Source organism: Mauremys mutica, chromosome 1, assembly GCF_020497125.1.
Source record: "Mauremys mutica isolate MM-2020 ecotype Southern chromosome 1, ASM2049712v1, whole genome shotgun sequence".
In the NCBI taxonomy this organism is placed as follows: domain Eukaryota; kingdom Metazoa; phylum Chordata; order Testudines; family Geoemydidae; genus Mauremys; species Mauremys mutica.
The window spans coordinates 307,271,092-307,289,910 of record NC_059072.1 but is presented as its reverse complement, the minus strand read 5'-3'; the positions used below and the strand labels follow the sequence as shown (position 1 = coordinate 307,289,910).

General features: G+C 44.0%; 1 protein-coding gene across 1 annotated transcript; it reads left to right on the top strand.

Moving 5' to 3' along the window:
* Window positions 1–593: 593 nt before the first annotated feature.
* EBPL (EBP like) lies at window positions 594–17,933 on the top strand. Its single transcript, XM_045014130.1, has 4 exons — window positions 594–902; window positions 10,064–10,133; window positions 12,405–12,543; window positions 17,428–17,933. The coding sequence occupies exons 1-4, from the start codon at window positions 717–719 to the stop codon at window positions 17,666–17,668; spliced, it is 636 nt and encodes a 211-aa protein (XP_044870065.1). The 5' UTR covers window positions 594–716; the 3' UTR covers window positions 17,669–17,933.
* The last annotated feature ends 886 nt before the right edge of the window (window positions 17,934–18,819 follow it).

Below are 18,819 nucleotides of genomic sequence, written 5' to 3'. Positions count from 1 at the left end.
GGATAGCAGCCTCAGTTAGGGATGGCCACAGTATCAGTATCACCACACATTGTCCTTTTTCAACTCCCCAAATATAATACTACATTCTAGGACTCCTGTGACTTTTTTCTTTCTGTTTGAATTTGATATTACCAAACCAAATCTCTATGAGCCTTTCTGCAGACAGGTAGTGACACCCCATAGCCACCTTCCCACCCTCCTCCCCAAGGCAGCTGGTGAGTACCCATAACCCTAACAGCTCCCATCTCTCTCTGCCCAGGGCTGTCGCAGGCTGGCAGTGCCCTGGCTCTCTGTGGCTGGTGCTGTCGCAGGCTGGCAGTGCCACTGGCTCTGTGCGCCCGGGGCTGTCGCAGGCTGGCCGTGCCCAAGTCTCTGTGTGGCCGGTGCTGTTGCAGGCTGGCCGTGCCCAAGTCTCTGTGCGCCCAGGGCTGTCGCAGGCTGGCAGTGCCACTGGCTCTGTGCGCCCGGGGCTGTCGCAGGCTGGCAGTGCCCAAGTCTCTGTGCCCAGGGGGCTGTCGCAGGGGGGCCAGGCCCAGCCCCCACCTCTCTCTGCCGGGGGCTGCCGCAGGCTGGCAGCGTGTCGTCTCCCCACCCCCCGTGCCCGGAAGTGCCGCAGGGTGCCCGGGTCTCGCCCCCTGTCCTGGCGGTGCCCGCTCTGTGGCTGGGCTGGGCTGCGGGGGTGGGAGTCGCTGCCGTGGCCGCCAGGTGAGCGCGGCATGGCCGGGCGCGGGGCCGCAGCTCCCCCGCTGCTCAGCGCGGCGGCGGCGGGCTCGTTGGCGGTGTGCGCGGCGCAGCTGGGCCTGGCCTGGGCGCTGGGCCGGAGGCTGGGCGGGCGCTGCGCCCCGGCGGATCGCTGGGTGCTGGGCTGGCTCTGCTACGACGTGCTGGTGCATTGCACGCTGGTGAGTGCGGGCCCGGGGCCGCCCGCGCGGGGCAAGGCTCAGGGAGGGAGGCAGTGGCCCGGCCCGGCCCGGCCCGGCCCGTAGCGGGAGAGGAGGGGGGCAGTTCTGGGGTATGGGGCTGGTCAGAAAAGGGGGCGCTGCTGTGAGGAATCGGGGGGACGCGGCTTCTCTACCGCAGCCCAACACAGGCGGGTATGAACCAGACCCAGCCTGAGGCATTTTGCCAGAAGTACCCCCCGCCCCCCCCCCAACAAAACACCGCTGCCCTCCGCGCGGTAAATACACCCCCGTGTCTCCGCTTCATTGGCAAACTGCCCTCCTGGCACAGACGCTGCCTCCCACTATTACACCTCCGCTCTGGCTGTTCAGTATTTCAGCCGCCCGCAGACACAGGCAGTAACTCCATCTGTCAGAGGGCCGGTTCCTACTTTATTAATGGCCATGGCCCTATAAATCTGAACTACCCTGGCCAAGAGTTTGGAGACACCATGGTTTGCTGCTGGTCTTACAAGTCCTCAGTCGGTTGAGTCACTGAGGCTTCAGGTAGGATTTGATCAGTTTTACATTTTTAAATACTTCATTCTTCAGAAGCCAAGTCAATGTGCCCACTCAACAAGCTGCACCCACCATACCGGACAGGTGTGTGGGGGGAAACTTGCTGCAATCTTTTCTTCACAAGAAAATTAAAAACACCTAGTGGTGGTCAAACTTGTAGGCTGTGTCATCTTCTTAGGGCTTTGTAGCTGCTCTGTCAGTTTCAAGTCAAAGTCAGAATGATTTGTTTAATTGATTAGACAAACTTACTGAGAATTCTGTTTTTCTCCCAGTTCTTCCACAGAAAGATTACTGCTTCACTTGATATTACAGAGAAATCCTAACTCTTGCTGAAATTTAGAGGGTAGCTGAAAACACTCAAGTGAGATTAGTTCTTGTATCCAGCCAAGCACTGGAAAAATCACTGTGTGTTTGAGATTTGTACCATGTATATCTTTCATAATCAAACAGCCTTTCACTTGTTTCTGAAAATCAAAATGTTATATTCAGCTCTTTTATTGTGTCTGGGACATCAACCAAAACACATACAATCAGTTTCTCTGTGCTTCTGTAGCACATCATGACTTAGACTCTAGGACTGGAGGGTCATCGAGTCCAGTCCCCTGCCCTCACGGCAGGACCAAATACTGTCTAGACCATCCCTGATAGACATTTATCTAACCTACTCTTAAATATCTCCAGAGATGGAGATTCCACAGCCTCCCTAGGCAATTTATTCCAGTGTTTAACCACCCTGACAGTTAGGAACTTTTTCCTAATGTCCAACCTAAATCTCTCTTGCTGCAGTTTAAGCCCATTGCTTCTTGTTCTATCATTAGAGGCTAAGGTGAACAAGTTTTTTCCCTCCTCCTTATGACACCCTTTTAGATACCTGAAAACTGCTATCATGTCCCCTCTTTCTCTTTTCCAAACTAAACAAACCCAATTCTTTCAGCCTTCCTTCATAGGTCATGTTCTCAAGACCTTTAATCATTCTTGTTGCTCTTCTCTGGACCCTCTCCAATTTCTCCACATCTTTCTTGAAATGCGGTGCCCAGAACTGGACACAATACTCCAGTTGAAGCCTAACCAGTGCAGAGTAGAGTGGAAGAATGACTTCTCGTGTCTTGCTCACAACACACCTGTTAATGCATCCCAGAATCACGTTTGCTTTTTTTGCAACAACATCACACTGTTGACTCATATTTAGCTTGTGGTCCACTATAACCCCTTGATCCCTTTCTGCCGTACTCCTTCCTAGACAGTCTCTTCCCATTCTGTATGTGTGAAACTGATTGTTCCTTCCTAAGTGGAGCAATTTGCATTTGTCTTTGTTAAACTTCATCTGTTTACCTCAGACCATTTCTCCAATTTGTCCAGATCATTTTGAATTATGACCCTTTCCTCCAAAGCAGTTGCAATCCCTCCCAGTTTGGTATCATCTGCAAACTTAATAAGCGTACTTTCTATGCCAACATCTAAGTCGTTGCATCACTAAGTCCTGAGACAGACCCATGAATCCAAGCGCTGTGCAATATCTTACAGGTAATGGGTCACTTCAACAAATGCATCTTGCCCATCGCACATAATTATGTCCTGATTTTCAAAAGTCTCACTGACTTCAGTGAAAGCTGAAGTTTCTCATTACCTTTGAAAATCAGGCTGTGAATGTGCAGGGCAACACTCCGTTTAATACTGTGGACAGATTTTATACAGAGTTCAGACTTGGTTGATATCAATATTTTACACATCTTTAACAAAGCATCCTGAAAACTTTTCAGCTGATAGTCAGTTGCTTTCACAGAACTCCACCTGCCATCCTACTAGTTCCAGAAAGCGGCTTTGATCTCAGGGCAACACGCTCCTTTAAGATTTGCTAGTGACATGGTGAGAAAGTGCGCAGATTGTAATGACTGAGCAATTTCCAAGGAATGTTACCCATCACTGTCAACTAGGTTCAAATTATGAGCAGGCACATGGGACATAAACATCTGAAGAATGTCTGTTTATGTAAGCCTGCAGTGCATCTTTCAGTGCTCCCCTACAGCCTGTACTGGGGGCCATGAGATTGGGCACTGCTCTGCCCCTCTCCTTTGTTCCCCACAACCTGATGATGTTAGCGCCCATCCCTTCTTTCCTTTTGCTGAGTGCTGAACTACTGCATGGAAGTCGTAGTAAGTGGAAGCCGGCAGTCTTCTCTGAGTTCCACCTACCCTGTTCTAGGCTATGTTTTCTAGGTATCTGAGTGCCTTCCACATTAATTAGATTGGCAATAACATAGTCCCTATTGGACTTCATAGAATCTCTTTTTCTCTCTCTCTCTCTCTCTTTTTTGGGGGTTATAGAAATTTCTGCTTGTGGAGGCAGTTGTTGTTCTGAATATAGATTCAGAGATTCCAAGGCCAGAAGGGACCATGGTGATCATCTAGTCTGACCTCCTGTATAACACAGGCCATAAAATTTTCCCCAAATAAACCCTAGAGCATATCTTTTAGAAGAACATACATTTAAAAATGGTCAGTGATGGAGAATCCACCATGACCTTTGGTAAATGGTTCATGTGGTTAATTACTCTCACCATTAAAAATGTATGCCTTATTTCTAGTCTGAATTTGTCTATCTTAAACTTACAGCCATTGGATCATTTTATCCCTTTCCCTGATAGATCCCATTATTATATATTTGTTCCCCAGGAAGATACTTACAGTCACCCCTTAAACATTTCTTTGCTAACCTCAACAGATTGAGTTCTTTGAGTCTATCGCTATAAGGCATGTTTTGTAATCCTTCTTGTGGCTCTTCTCTGAACCCTCTCCAATTTATCAGCATCCTTCTTGAATTGTGGGCACCAGAACTGGACATGCTATTCCAGTAGCTGTCGCACCAGTGCTAAATACAGAGGTAAAATATCTCTCTACTCCTACTTGAGATTTCCTTGTTTATGCATCCCAGGATCACATTATGTCACCTACAGAAACTCTTTTCTATCCCTTCATTGTCTAGGAAGCATATCTTCAGCCCTCTAAAAAACCCCAGTCAAACAGATGTCTCTTGCTGTATTACCAAAAAGTCATCAAATTTGTGCTTGTTTGGACCAAGGTGAGGAGCAAGTTCCAGAGTCCTGGAGCCTTCACAGAAAATGCCCTGCCAGCCTCCCCCACTGTTATAACAAAGGAGATCTCAGCTTGAGCACCTCTCCTGACAGCAGCTGTGATGGCATGGCACAGGGAGAGAGGTGATCCCTCGGATAGGGCAGTCCCACCACTTAGAGCTTTATGGGTCATAACCAACATCTTAAACGTCAATCAGAGGCCAATTGGCAGCCAACACAGATCCTGGAGCACTGGTGTCATGCTTCCAGTGTGAAATCCCATTCAGTGAGTGAGCTGTTGCGTTTTGAACCTGTTTCAGTCTCCAAATGGTTTTCAAGTGTAGCGCCACGTAGAGCACAATGCAATAGTCTAATCTTGAGGTTGCAAAATCCTGGATAACAGTTACAAAGTCTGTACCCAAAAGGACAGGTCAGAACCTCCTAGCAAGTCACAGATGGCAAAAAGCTGCCTGAGTTACTGCTGTAATGCTGTTGACATACAGCAGCTTGGGGGGGTGTCTAAAAGCATCCCTAAACTGTGAACTCTATTCCCTAAAAGGACTGCTTTTATGTGTGCAAAAGTTTTCATGCTCATTCAGTGCTTGGCATCTCTGCTGAAGGTGTAATTTGTGATGGTTTTTGGGTTAGGTAACAGATTAAGATTCCTTGCTCATTCCCTGTAGACCAGCAAACTGATTTGCAATAACTTTCAATTCCTTGCTGACCTGGGTTAGAGTCAAACCAAGGGCCTACAGGTGAAAGAGTCCCTATTTCGTTAGTAATTCCTTGAATCCTCTCATTCCCTTCCCCTCATTCCTCTTTCTTGTGCCCCCTCAGAGCCTCTCCACCTTCTTGGACTGTTTCATCAGCTGCCACTAGGGTTTGAGCTTATCAACATTCAAATAAAAAACCTAAAGATAAATATGATAGATTAGATCTTCATAAAAAGAACAGGAGTACTTGTGGCACCTTAGAGACTAACAAATTTATTTGGGCATAAGCTTTAGTGAGCTAAAACCCACTTCATCAGATGCATGGAGTGGAAAATCCAGTAGGAAGATATATATACAGAGAACATGAAAAGATGGGGGTTGCCATACCAACTCTAAGGAGACTAATAAATTAAGGTGGGCTATTATCAGCAGGAGAAAAAAACGTTTGTAGTGATAATCAGGATGGCCCATTTCAAACAGTTGACAAGAAGGCGTGAGTAACAGTAGGGGGGGAAATTAGCATAGGGAAATAGTTTTTGACCTCAGCCGTGCAGAACACAATACCATCCACAGCCTCAGGAACAACTCTAACATCATAATAAAAAAGGTTGAGAAAGGAGGTGCTGATACAGACTAACATGCTACCACTCCTAGATCTTCTTAGTGATCACTGCTTCTCAGCTCAGTGCTGCCACATAGTGGCAGTCCTTAAGAGCTGCAGCAAATTAAGTCTTTGGATGGCACACAATCAACATTCTTGCCCATTTTGACTGAATGGAGATGGTACTGTGTGAGATGCATTGGCAGGAATGGTAAGTAACCTATTTAATATATATGGCCTGGATCCTGGCTGATCTGATGCTAAAGCACACTGCTGCTGTGAGAAGCCACCTGTCTTCTTGTATGGTATGTCTGTCTGTCGTGTCCAACGATGATGTCTTGGCATCTTGTGTCTTCTTGTATGGTAGCTCAGGCCCTGAATTACTTCCCTCATCTCTCCCAACAAAAAATCAGTCTGTTCACTAGGGTCGTGTGTTTAAAATGCAGGTCATATTTCAGTGTTACTAGAAGTTTAATATTGAGATCAGGTGTTTTTTCATTGATTTTGTTTCACAAAAAATGCCAGTTGTGACATATAAATGAAATATACCACAAGTGAAATGGCTAGATCTGTTTTAATGAGGTTCTGATGACAAAGTGGGCAATGGGTTGTTGTGTTGGGGTATATACACCATCCTGCTTCTGAAGGGATTAATGTGGGCCTGAAAGGCCAATTAACCCACCACATGCATCTGACGAAGTGGGTATTCACCCACGAAAGCTTATACTCCAATACATCTGTTAGTCTATAAGGTGCAACAGGACTCTTTGTTGCTTTTTACAGATCCAGACTAACACGGCTACCCCTCTGATACTTAACCCACCTTGTTGCACCTAGAGGGTGGGCTAGGGTTAATTAAAGCCCAGCTGAAGGAGGAGTTGAGTAATGACTGTAAAGAAAGGGAGTCTGAAGCAGAAGGGGGCCATAGGGAGAAACTCTCTGGAACTAGGGTAAAGGAGGAAGCCCAGGGAGAAAGTTGGCCCTGGGATCCTTTCCTAAGTAGAGAAGTCTGGTAGGAGAGAGACAGAGCAGTATGGGAGGTGGAGCAGGCTGCAGTGGTCTGCAACCCTGATAAAAGGGCAAGGTGTGGCAGGTGAGAGAGACCTGGCAGGTGTTCGATGGAGGAACAGAGCAAGGGGAATTTGAGACAAGAAAGGCCAAGACTGAGGAGGGCAGAAGTTGGTTTAAGTTTTGGAGTGGGATTTATTGGGGATTCCAGGGGAGACCCTTGCGAGTCCTGGCTCCGAAGAAAGGGTGAACTTAGAGAGGCCGTGAAGAGACCTGCTGACAGGAAGTCAGGGAGGCAGCAGAAGGGAGTCGCTTGACGGAGCAGACCTTGCCTGGAATCCACTGTAGCGGGGTGGCCGGGGTTCCCCTACCAGCCACTGGTGAGATGACAGGAAGCCCCTGAGATGGGGATAAGTTTAACTGAGAACCCTGAGAGAAGGGTGTGACGACCATGGGGCTGAAAACCTTTTGTAAGTATTATTGTTGGATTCTCTATAACCCCAGAAGGGGTAGAACTAAAATGTGAACTGGCCAGAGGCCCAAGTTGCGAGAAGAGGCAGATCCCCACAGGACTGGAGCAACCATCCACAGGAAATCCTAGAGGTGAAAGAGCAGCTATGCTATGCCCTGCCCAGCCACAAGGGGATGCACCAGCAGTGAGCCAACCATTCTACTGTTGTCCTTTTCTGTTCTAATAATTTTATTACTGCTTGAGTTTTTGAATGTGACTTAGCAATACTAAAATCTCACTGACATATAATTAGAAAAAATATTTAGCCATGTGGGTTTTAAAAATATTTGAAGGGTGGGGATATAGCTTACTAATATATGCACAAGGGACTAATAATGCTTCATTTAAGTAGAATAGTTTGCTTGATCGGTTTTCATAATTGGCCCAATATCTGCTTTAAAACATTTACAAGAGTATCCCTCTGTTTTTCTGGATTCCTTTTTCAAAATACAGTTTATTCTGTGTTCTTGTTCAGTTTTGCTAATGAAGGTGCAGCTGCTGCACAGAATTGTATTTAAAGAACAGGGGTCCCTGATAATAGGAACTTCAGGTCGGGGGGTGCTTTACCATGTCATCAGGAGTTAAAGACCAGGTCTGTGAACTTTACTGACAGGATTTCTTATCATAAAGACTAAACTAAACAATCTAATCTAGGAATTTATATCGCCTCCATTACTGTAGTACCTGAGCACCTCATCTGAGAGTCAATCAAAAACATACTTAATGATAGATTTGAAATATAATCAAATTATGCAAAAAACCCTCCTTTGTTAAAGCTGAGAGTGGAATGATGAGAGTTTTGTGCTTTTACAACAATAGTAATTCAGCCATATTGTACATGTTGCGTTTTTGTCTTTGCTGTTGGGTACATGGGTTTCCCTTTGCTGTTTTCCTACTTGTTATGCTCAATATGGATGGACAGAAGACTGGCCATGGAGAGTCAGAGAGTGCTGCTTTGCCTTAGATTTGGTGACTTCCTGTTCTTTTGCCAGCTCCTGTGACTTTCTCTTCCTGCCTTTCCCTCTCTGCAGCAGGTGTGTGAAGAACAGTTGCTGATGCAGTTGTTCCTCTCCCTACCACCTATCATTCACTTCTCATTCCTTGCAAGGGGATGGAAAAATACTGGGCTAAGCGGTTGGGAGGTCAGGTTGGGGCCAGGGCCCAGAATGGAAAATTGTGGATCATTGTCATGATTGAGTTACAAATCCAGTACATCTTTCCAAATCTGACATGATGCAACCATGTGTGTTTATGGGGTTTTTTGTTTTTGTTTGTTTTAAAAAGTCCTAATGAGGAACTCTTTCACCTCTAGAAAACCTTCTTTGATCCAGCCCAGGCTGTAATTCCCTAAAGCTGTTCTCACATGAAGGTGTTGAGTGTCTTCTGAATGTAGAATGAACTGGTGGTCTCACTGCAGTTCCTAGTGGACAGATATCACAAAAATGAACACCTCTTAGAGAATTGCAGATAAATGAATTATCCTATGCTATCTAGAGGTGATCTCTCCAGAACAGGGTTGCAGAGTGCTGGTACAGCTCTGCAATAAAGCCTGCTCATCTGGTGCCTGGGCTGTACTGCTCTGGGCAGAAATAGACACCTTCATCCCGCAGGGCTGCCAACCTGGAACTTTGCCCAGTGCTACACTTGACAGAACAGTTCCCTCTTGTCTCTTATTGGTGTCCTCTCCAGAGGGGCTGACATGGCGTTCCATGTTCTTGTCGTCATCGGTATGATCCCCCGCAACTCCAGAGCTTTTTATATAAATACATTGGTACTAGTCCTAGGCACTGGATTTAGCCCTCACCAGAATTGATTATTCTTAGAATTTACTCATGGGGTAGCCTTTTTTTAAATTTTAACTAGAGCGGGGTCAGGCAGTAATTTGTACCTTTCATGCTGTTAGTGCAAGGATAGAATTGAAAACAACTTTATATTTTCAGGGAGATTTCACAGGCTGTTTGTATTTCTTTGCTATCACAATCTTTGATTCTCATGCATTCTTATGCTCTGTAACTTTCCTTTCTCCAACTCCCTTTCACTTCCCTATCACTGTTCTTCTCACAAGCTTTTCCAGGGTTACTATGAAGCATTCCTGGCTAACAGTTAACCATCTCTCCTCCTTTTGGTGCCACTGCACTCCCGTCAGAGCTCTCTTCCTTCCCTCACCAACTGAATGCTTATGGAATACTTTGATGTTTTCTGACTGAAGGTGTGATATAGGTGCAAGATTATATTATAGTTGACTCTGGATCTTGGGAAAGTGGGTTTTGTAGCCTGTTCAAATGTTTAAGTTTAACTATCTTGGTTCTCATGTCAGATTTATTGCACACCCACAATGTGTTTGCATAGGGGGCTTGTGCATATGAGGGAAATGGAAAATAAGTGTGGAGAGTAGACATAAAATAATACAGTTGACACTTTACAGCTCAAAATGGTCATATTTTTTTAAACAGCTGGGTCTCAGGCACTACAAGATTACTTGACCACATGCTGGTTGATTATTGTATAAAATGCATTGAAAGGCATGTCCAGTATGTGGCACTGCTGAGGTGTTTACACACGGGATTTCTATATTTATTAATAGTTTCCTTATCTAATCTATGACATTCCTAGATTAGCACTCCATATTCTGAGTGCTAATATGGATGTTGTCTTGCTTCAGTGAAATTTAGAACATATTTCTGCTTTGTTTTCCCCCCTTAGGAGGGCCCCTTTGTGTACCTGTCTTTAATAGGAACAGTGGCAGAGTCAGACAACATATTTGCCTCTCTGTGTAAGTATCATTTTCATGTTATGATGGCAGGAGTACTTGTCAGGTGTAGGGGGATTGGGTGTGGTGGCACAAGGAACCGTAGTGTGCATATGCAGCCCCAACAGACACTGGTAGCCAAAGATTCCAATTTCATGTGCATGGGGTATATGCACAGTACGAGTGGAATTCATGTGGATAGTCACTCAAAGAAGAAGAGTTGTTCATTATTATGTAGAGGAAAAGCTTTGAGGAACCAGAGTCTCCTGGTAGTTTATATCTAACCATTTGATTTACCTTATGCCCCGATGGCAGTCTGGGGGAATATCCCGTTCAATCCAAATCATCTGTTCCCAAAAACAAAACCCAGCAACCACTCTGCCTTTGAGAAAGTAAGGAGGAAAAACCAGCATTACTAAGGTTTAATGTGATTATACAATATCCCGTGAGTTTCCTCTGCAGTAAGTTTATGCTGCTTGTGATGACATGTGAGTGGCTAAAAACGCACTGCTGGAGCATCTTTGAAAAGACTAATGTTTAGGCTGATGCATTGCTTGTTAATTTAATGAAGAGAGCAACATAATTCTGATTTCATATCCCTTCCCTTCCTTCACCTCCCAAAAGCTGACATTTTGGGAACTTAATGCATCTAATTTTCTTGATATTTGTTCTTACTGTAAAGAAGACTTGTTAGTTAAAATGCAGCATCTGTCACCCTTATATCATAATAGAGCTACAGAACAAAATGACAACTTCAGTTTTTAACCTTTTGTTTCTTTTGATAAAGGGCCTGATCCTGTCATCTTTGTGTAGCCAAAATGCATTGCTTAGAATGGGAGTCCTGGGTGCACAGAGAGTGCAGGATGGAGTTTATATGCAGGGTGAGACAGACAGGACTATGATAATTTTCTTTTCAAAACCCTTTATGCTTGGGGCATCTGTACTATACTTCAAAACAATCCCAAATATGGTTGTGTCTTTGCAATGCTATTTTTGCAGACACCAGTCCACATTGTTAATAAACATACTATAGCATGAACTGATAAAACTGAATAATTGTCTTTGTGCTGCAGAAACGAACACAAACCTCTACATCAAACAGCATTAGTGAACTGTTCTGTCATTCTAACTCAATACAGACTGTCACTTAAGGACAGCTTGACTTACTTGACTTTTGTTTCTTTAAAGATTGTTCTCTTCCATCCATGATGCCAGTGTGTTATGTCATTAAATATTGAATCCTATTTATTGAATATCTTATCCATTAGGACAGTTTTTTATTAGAAACTTCTCCATCTATTCACCTAGGTATTTCTGTGGCCTTCATCACCATAGTATAAGAGAATCTGCCCCTTCAATTCTAGAGGAAATTATTTCTCTGTCAATTATGATAACTGGCTCTGTAGACAAATGTGTGCAGTCCATTTGCAGTTACTGCCTTATTTAAATAGGGTGACTAGACATCCCGATATTTAGGTGTTTGTCCCATGTCTCAACCAATGTTTGGTTGGGACGCAATTTGTCCTGCTATTTCGCGGCACTCTTTTTTTTGTTTGTTTGGGTTTTTTGCACCACCAGCGACCGTCCCCTTCTCCCCCCCCTTTTTTTTTTTGCACTGCCCCCTTCCCCCCATGTGTCTCGATATTTTCTTCCTCTCATCTGGTCACCCTATATTTAAATGTTGATTCCTTGTGGACATAAACTAGAAAACGAGTCCAATTCTTCCCACAGTTAATATAGCTAGTAGGGCTGCGGGTGTAACTGAGATCAGAATTTGGCTGTCCTTAGCCTGGAGCACTGTAAAATATAAGACTAATTTTAAGCTGTTGGGGGGAAATAGCTGAGTTCTAGAAACAAATCTCCAGGATTTGTCTAACCACCATTATCCCCAGTGATTAACGAGTTTTTTTTCATTTTCCTCATGTGTACTTTAGGAATAAAGACAGCGCAGGTAAAGTCTCATTCTAGATTTGTGGGGTACTTGATGAACATGGACGCCTACATTCAGGGAAAAATTTCCTTTGAAAGAAATAGAAAATCTATATAATCTGTCACTTTAGCAAACAGTGGTAATCTTATTTCTGAAGCGCCTAGATGCTCACCTCAAACATCCTTTCATAAAGTAAAATTTTTAGTCACCTAAGTCCATTGGGTGCTTAGGTGCTTTTGAAAATGTTACGCATAATCTTCCCAGTGCAGGGGAGCAGTATTGTCTGTTCTCCCACCCACTAAAGAGTTATCTCCTTGTACTGATTATACCAGTAGTGGAATTAACTGTCATGTTTCATTTTTTAGGGAAAGAATATGGAAGAGCAGATGCAAGGTGGCTTTATTCTGATCCAACCATTGTGTCTCTGGAAATACTAACTGTTGTTTTGGGTGGCCTTCTAGCACTGATCCTCATTTATGCTATTATCAAAGATAAGTACTACAGGTAAGTCCTGTTAGAAATCCAACAATTACTTGGTGCAAAGTACATGAATAGAATAGGTTCTTGCATCAGTATTTTGGCTGGGAAAAATTGTGTATTGTAGAAAACTAGGATCTTAAGTAACACTTGGGCTGTTGGGCTGCCTTCAAGCTGCAGAAGACACAGGAGAATATTATGAGAGATGACATTTGACTATACAGCTTTGTATGCTGTGCAAAAAGTTGCTTAATCTGTTTTCAGCGAGTATTTCAAGGACAATTGTAACAGTGGGCAACCATGTCCTACTAACTTGAAGGTCACTTTATATAACCTGAGCCTCCACTCCAATGCTGTAGCACCTGCAAGGGTAGAGCCTGCACCCCCTAGATGAGTCCCTTTTGTTGATCTGAGATATTTGCAGGACAGCTACCTCCCCCTGATACCTCCTTGAGAGCAGAGGCTCTTTCACTCCTAGGAACATGCAGGCAGCAATTGTAACTCCCTGATCAACAAAGAGATCCTAATTATAGTGTCATTTAAACAATGTTCTGACTTTTAGTCCCATGTGGACACAGCTAGAGGAAAGTATCAAAACTTAAGCTACAAGGGTGAAGGATGCATAATTATGTTCTTACTTGCTATTATCAGTGTCTCCATTCATAGCTGTTCCTTGAAGCTACCTGCTAATAGTACCCTGAAAGTCAATGATCCTTGTTCTAAGAGGAGATTATCTGCTTTTTTAAGGGAAACCCAGGCCTTTGGTCTTTCCAAATACTATCCCCTCCTGCATGGGTACCTAGATCTATTAGTTTCACTATACTTTGGTTTGGGGTATATGCAGTCTTGTTTTTCTTAGTTTCCTTTGTTGGGGTCTTCTGGTGGGTTTTTTTTTTCCCCGAGTGCTGGTCCCTGTGTGTATTCCACTTGTGGGTACGTATGCACTCCATGCTCCTGAGACTGGAGAATTGGCAATTAGTGTCCGTTGGTCCACTCCTGTGCCCTGGCGTTCCTCGTGCTCAGTACTCAGGGTATAAGGTGAGGTGTGGCTTGACGGCCTCCCCAGTTCCTTCTCACTACTACATGGCCTGAGTCGGAATCCTCTGTGGCCGAAGCAACTTCATCATCTTATCTGTAAACATATTGTAAATAGTTCTTAGAATTTTACTGTTTTTAGTGCTTTTCTAGTACCTTTTAGTTAGAATAGAGTAGTTTTTCCCCACCTCAGGGACCCTTCCCAATCCCCTCCCTACCCCCAGGAGAAGGTCTGTGCCCAGAGTTCTGGGGTTTAAGAACTGTCTCTCTGGCCCACGTTCCTTCTCTGCCAGTGCCAACGATCCACGCTGTCCTTACTGCTTGGGGAGGCTCATGTCTCTGCCAAGTTCAGCTTCTGCTGCTCCTTCCCTACCCAAATCCAAAAGGGAGGAGAGCTTCAACTGAGGATGCACCTCATGGAGAAAGCCAGGAAAGACCCCAGTGAGATCCAGGCTGGGAGGACCCTCCTGTACATCAGCCACAACCTGCGAGCAGCATCCCTCTGAGCACGATCTCTAGAGCAGAGACCAGGTCTGTAAAGCCTAAGGACTCATTGTCTCAGGCCTCTAGTTAAACTAAGGGGTAGTCTCTCAGACACAAAACCAGATCCACTTCCAGATCTGCTCACAAGAGAGAGGATTCCCTCCTTGACTTCTTCCAAACTGGGTGAGTCCTAGACTTAGGCCAGCTTAAACCTCTCAGCCATAAGGATAAGGTGCGCAACTCTGGTGCCACTTAGCAAGCTGCAGAATCACATCACATTCTCAGTGATGTACTTTCCTGGTGCACAAAACTCTCTGGCAGACAATCTCAGCAGACACTGCTCCACAGATCATGAGTGGGAGATTCACAGTTCAGTCCTAAACTAAACCTTCACTCAGTGAGGAATGCCATCCTGGAACCTGTTCACTTTCCAGACAAACAAGATGATCAACCTGTACTGCTCCAGAGCAGTACTAGCTTAGGACGTCTATCATGGACAGAACATCTGAGGTATGCCTTTCCTCCCATTCCACTCCTCCTCAGGTTTTGGGGAAAATTTACCATGAGAAAACATAAGTCATTTTTATTGCACCCAACTGGCCCAGATAATTTGTTTCTGAACCTCCTGAGAGCATCAACCCGCTCTCCCATCAGCATTCAATCCTTCCCACTTCTGCTAACTCAGGAGAACAGTGGGATCAGACATCCCAACCCAAACCTCATAGCCTGGTATTTGGATGGGTGTCAGATCTAGAGCATTCATGTTCAGAGGCCATTCAAGCTCCTTTCAACCATGCCAGAAAAGACTCCACCAGAAGATGAATATAACTGCATGGAGGCATTTCTCTACCTGGATGAAACAGAACCAGTTATTTCCAGACACAGCAGGTGTTCCTGCTATTCCACACTACCTTCTCATTCTCAAGACGTCAGGCCTTTCTGTCAGCTTGCTTCAGATCCACCTAGCAGCAATCAGTACCTTCCACCCTCTGGTAAAAGGCTAGTCTAGTTTTTCTCACCTGATAAGAACCAGATTCCTTATGGATCTCTCTAGGACCTTCCCACCGGTAGTGCAACACCACAATGGAACCTCAGTCTCATTCTCTTACTAATTACCAGAATACCCTTTGAACCGTTCGCTACACGCTCAATGTCCCATCTGTCTATGAAGGTTGCCTTCCCTGTCGCTATCACGTCAGCCAGGAGGGTGAGTGAACTGGTAGCACTCATTGCCAACCTGCCACACACTATATTCCATAAGGAAAAGGCTTCCCTTTGCCCAGAATTCACCCCAAAGGTAGTCTCTGACTTTCACATCAATCAATAAGTTCACTTACCGGTATTCTTTCCAAAACCCTATGCTTCCAATGAGGAGAGGAGGCTTTTTCCCCCCTCCATGTCAGATGAGCTTTAGGTTTTACCTACAAAGAACAGAACCAATTAGAAGAAATCCTGGACTTATTCATCCTTGTAGCAGAGCGATGATGGGGACAAATGTTATCTGCTCAAAAAGCTGTCTAAGTGGATCTCTGGCTGCATCATCTTCGCTATCAGTTAGCCCAGCTCCCTCCCCCAGATGGGATGAAGGCCCATTCCACTAGACCACAGGCAACCTCAGTGGCATCCCTTTGAGAAGTACCTATACTGGACATTTGTAGGGCAGCTACTGGGTGTTCCATCCACACCTTCACAAAGGATTACGCTTTAATCTAAGCCTCTTCCATAGATGCAGCCATTGGGACATTGATATTACAGATCTCTTGTACTGCCCACGTTCCTGCACCGCTCTCCTGTTTAAATACTGCTTACTAGTCATAGCCACCCACACGTGGAATACGCATAGGGACCAGCACTCGAAGAAGAAGAAATGGAGGTTACTTATATCAAAGCTCCGATTACAGGTCTTTGGTCCCGATCTGTTTGTATTCCACTACCTGCCCTCCACCCCATCTGCTTCACATCACATCTGGGTTTGTGGTAAAGAAGGAACTAGAGAAATGGTCAGTCTTCACCTCCCCTTATACCTTTGGTACTGAGCGCAAGGAACACCGGGGTGCAGAGGCGGACAATGAATGCTATTTGCCAGTTTTCCTGTCTCAGGCACATGGAGTGCATGCTTACCCCCATGTGGAATACAGATAAGGATCACACATCTTGAAGAACCTCCAGGTATAGGTAAGTAACCTCCATTTTCTTCTTAAAGTCTTGTCATATTGAAAATTATTTGGATAAGAAAATAAATAATGGGTTCATGTACGTTTATATACACACAGGCACCTTGAACTAGGTATAGCATTATTGCAAAACTTTTGTTTGCCAGTCACTCCGTCCTGTCTACCAACACATTCAACAGTGTTGAGAACCTGGTTACCCCACAGCTGTGTCCTGGCATGTTAAAAACAGTTTTATTTTGTACGGAGTCTTAATGTGGTTCTTTAGTATAGATAGAAGTTGGGGCCTAAGCGGCACTGGTAAATTAAGCATATTTCATCCACTTATGGTGGCTTAGTAAACTCTGAGTTTAATGTAAATGTTGCTTGTAATGATTAGCAGACCAAAAAAATTAGCTGGTTAAGTTGTACAGGTTAAAAAGAATATTAGAGTCAGTCAAAGCACTGTCTGGCAAACAGAAGGATTGCAATAATCACCCACACGTGGACTATGCAGAGGGACAAGCACTCGAAGAAGAAATGGAGGTTAGTTACCTGTAACTGGAGGTTCTTTGAGATATTTGGTCCCTATCTCTAGAACGTGAAGCATTATATAAGTGCTAGCATAAAGTGGCCAAAAATTTGTTGACAATTTTTCTCTGTTTGGAAAATGCTGTTTTGTTGAAACCAAAATATTTCTTGGAAAAATATAGGGTTTGACAAAAATTTCATATGCGGGGGGAGGGATAGCTCAATGGTTTGAGCATTGGCCTGCTAAACCCAGGGTTGAGTTCAATCCTTGAGGGGGCCATTTAGAGATCTTGGGCAAAAATCTGTCTGGGGATTGGTCCTGCTTTGAGCAGGGGGTTGGACTAGATGACCTCCTGAGGTCCCTTCTAACCCTGATATTCTCAGATTTAGGATGGAATTTTTGGTAAAAACTGGGGACAGACACCCCAGAAAGAGATAACTCACCTGAGATGAGACCCTAATTCAGAGCAGGGATTTGAATTTGTCTCTCCAACGTTCCAGCTGCGTCCCCTAATCACCAGACTATTGGCTATTTTGGGCTGGGTTTCATGATTGTTTTTGAGGAAGAAAAACTTCAAGGGTCTAATTTTTGATCTGCATCAGAACTAAAATTTCAAAATCTTGAAAATTATGTGTGAAACAGAATGGTTTTCTGGACAACACTAATTTTTATTGCAGTTGCCTAATTGTTTTTTCTTCTTCCTCTTTACAGGCATTTCATACAGATTACATTGTGTGTTTGTGAATTATATGGTGGGTGGATGACATTCTGCCCAGACTGGCTCATTGGAAGTCCTAACCTAAACACCAGTAACTGGCTTTACCTGTGGGTCTACCTGGTATTTTTTAATGGCATATGGGTAGTGCTACCTGGACTTTTATTGTGGCAGTCCTGGTTAGGACTTAAGCAAATGCATCATGAAAAATCAAATACTGGAAAGAAGATTAGATGAAGATAAGCCCACTTCATTAACCCCATTAATTGAGAGATTTTAAATTGTGAGTATAAGCAGCATTATTGTTTTTGCAGAGTCGCAATCAACTGTTCATCTTTGTAGCTCACATGTAAATTTTGTTGTAGGACATTGTATTTCAGGCTGATCCTTTCTTAAGAGGAGGAAAATAATGTACATGATCAATGAAGTATATAAAAGTACTCAAACCAATTGCCATATTACTATACTGCATACAATAATAAACAATATATTTATAACAAAATGGCTTGCAGATATTTTTCTTTTCTTCCCTCCTCAAAAGAAAAATGTTCTTATCCCACCGGAATCCTTGAACCACCTGAAGCAAGCAAGCAGTGAAATACTCAAGCTGGCTTTACATCCTGATTCCACAGCCCTGTTCACCCTTCAATCTCCAAGTATCATCAAAGTCCAGAGTTTCATTTATATCTGAAGCAGATTGTTGCTAAGAGTCTTGACATTTGAGAAACAAATTTTGACTTATATGGAAAAGTATTAGTAATGCAATCTGTCTACTTAAGGTATTAAATCTGCATGAACTTGCTGCTTTATCTGTGCCTCAGGAGAGGGTTATGATAAATGCCCTCTGTCTTTCCTTCCCTGCTCTCCCCATACTTCTAAAAATGTCCATCTCACTATTTAAACAGACCTGTCTGGCTCCAGGGATGTATTTGCTTCTGAGTGTTGAGGCTGCATATATGACTTTACATTGGATTAAACATTTCAGGTGCTGGTGAAATTTTACCTACAGTATATTCCTAAAATGTTTCCTCTATTTGATTTAATCAGTTTCATGTTCACAGATTAATTCACAAACTGTGGAGACTAGGTAAGCAACAGCATTTTTTGATACAACTAACAGCTTATAACAAACAAATGAGTCATTTATTTTGTTCAGAAAAATCTATATGTTTTACAGAGAGTATATGATAGAGTTTTACCTACCGTGACAAAGTTCCTCCTCTATCTTGGTGGGTCCTGCACTTATTGGTGGATTTGTTCGCCTCAGAGATTCACCATGTGGGTCAGGTAACAGCCCAGAGACCTTCCCTTCTGGTAGAACCCACAGTCCAGGTCAATTCCTCCTGTGTCTAATCAGCAGTTGGGAGGTTTGGGGGGAAACCCAGGCC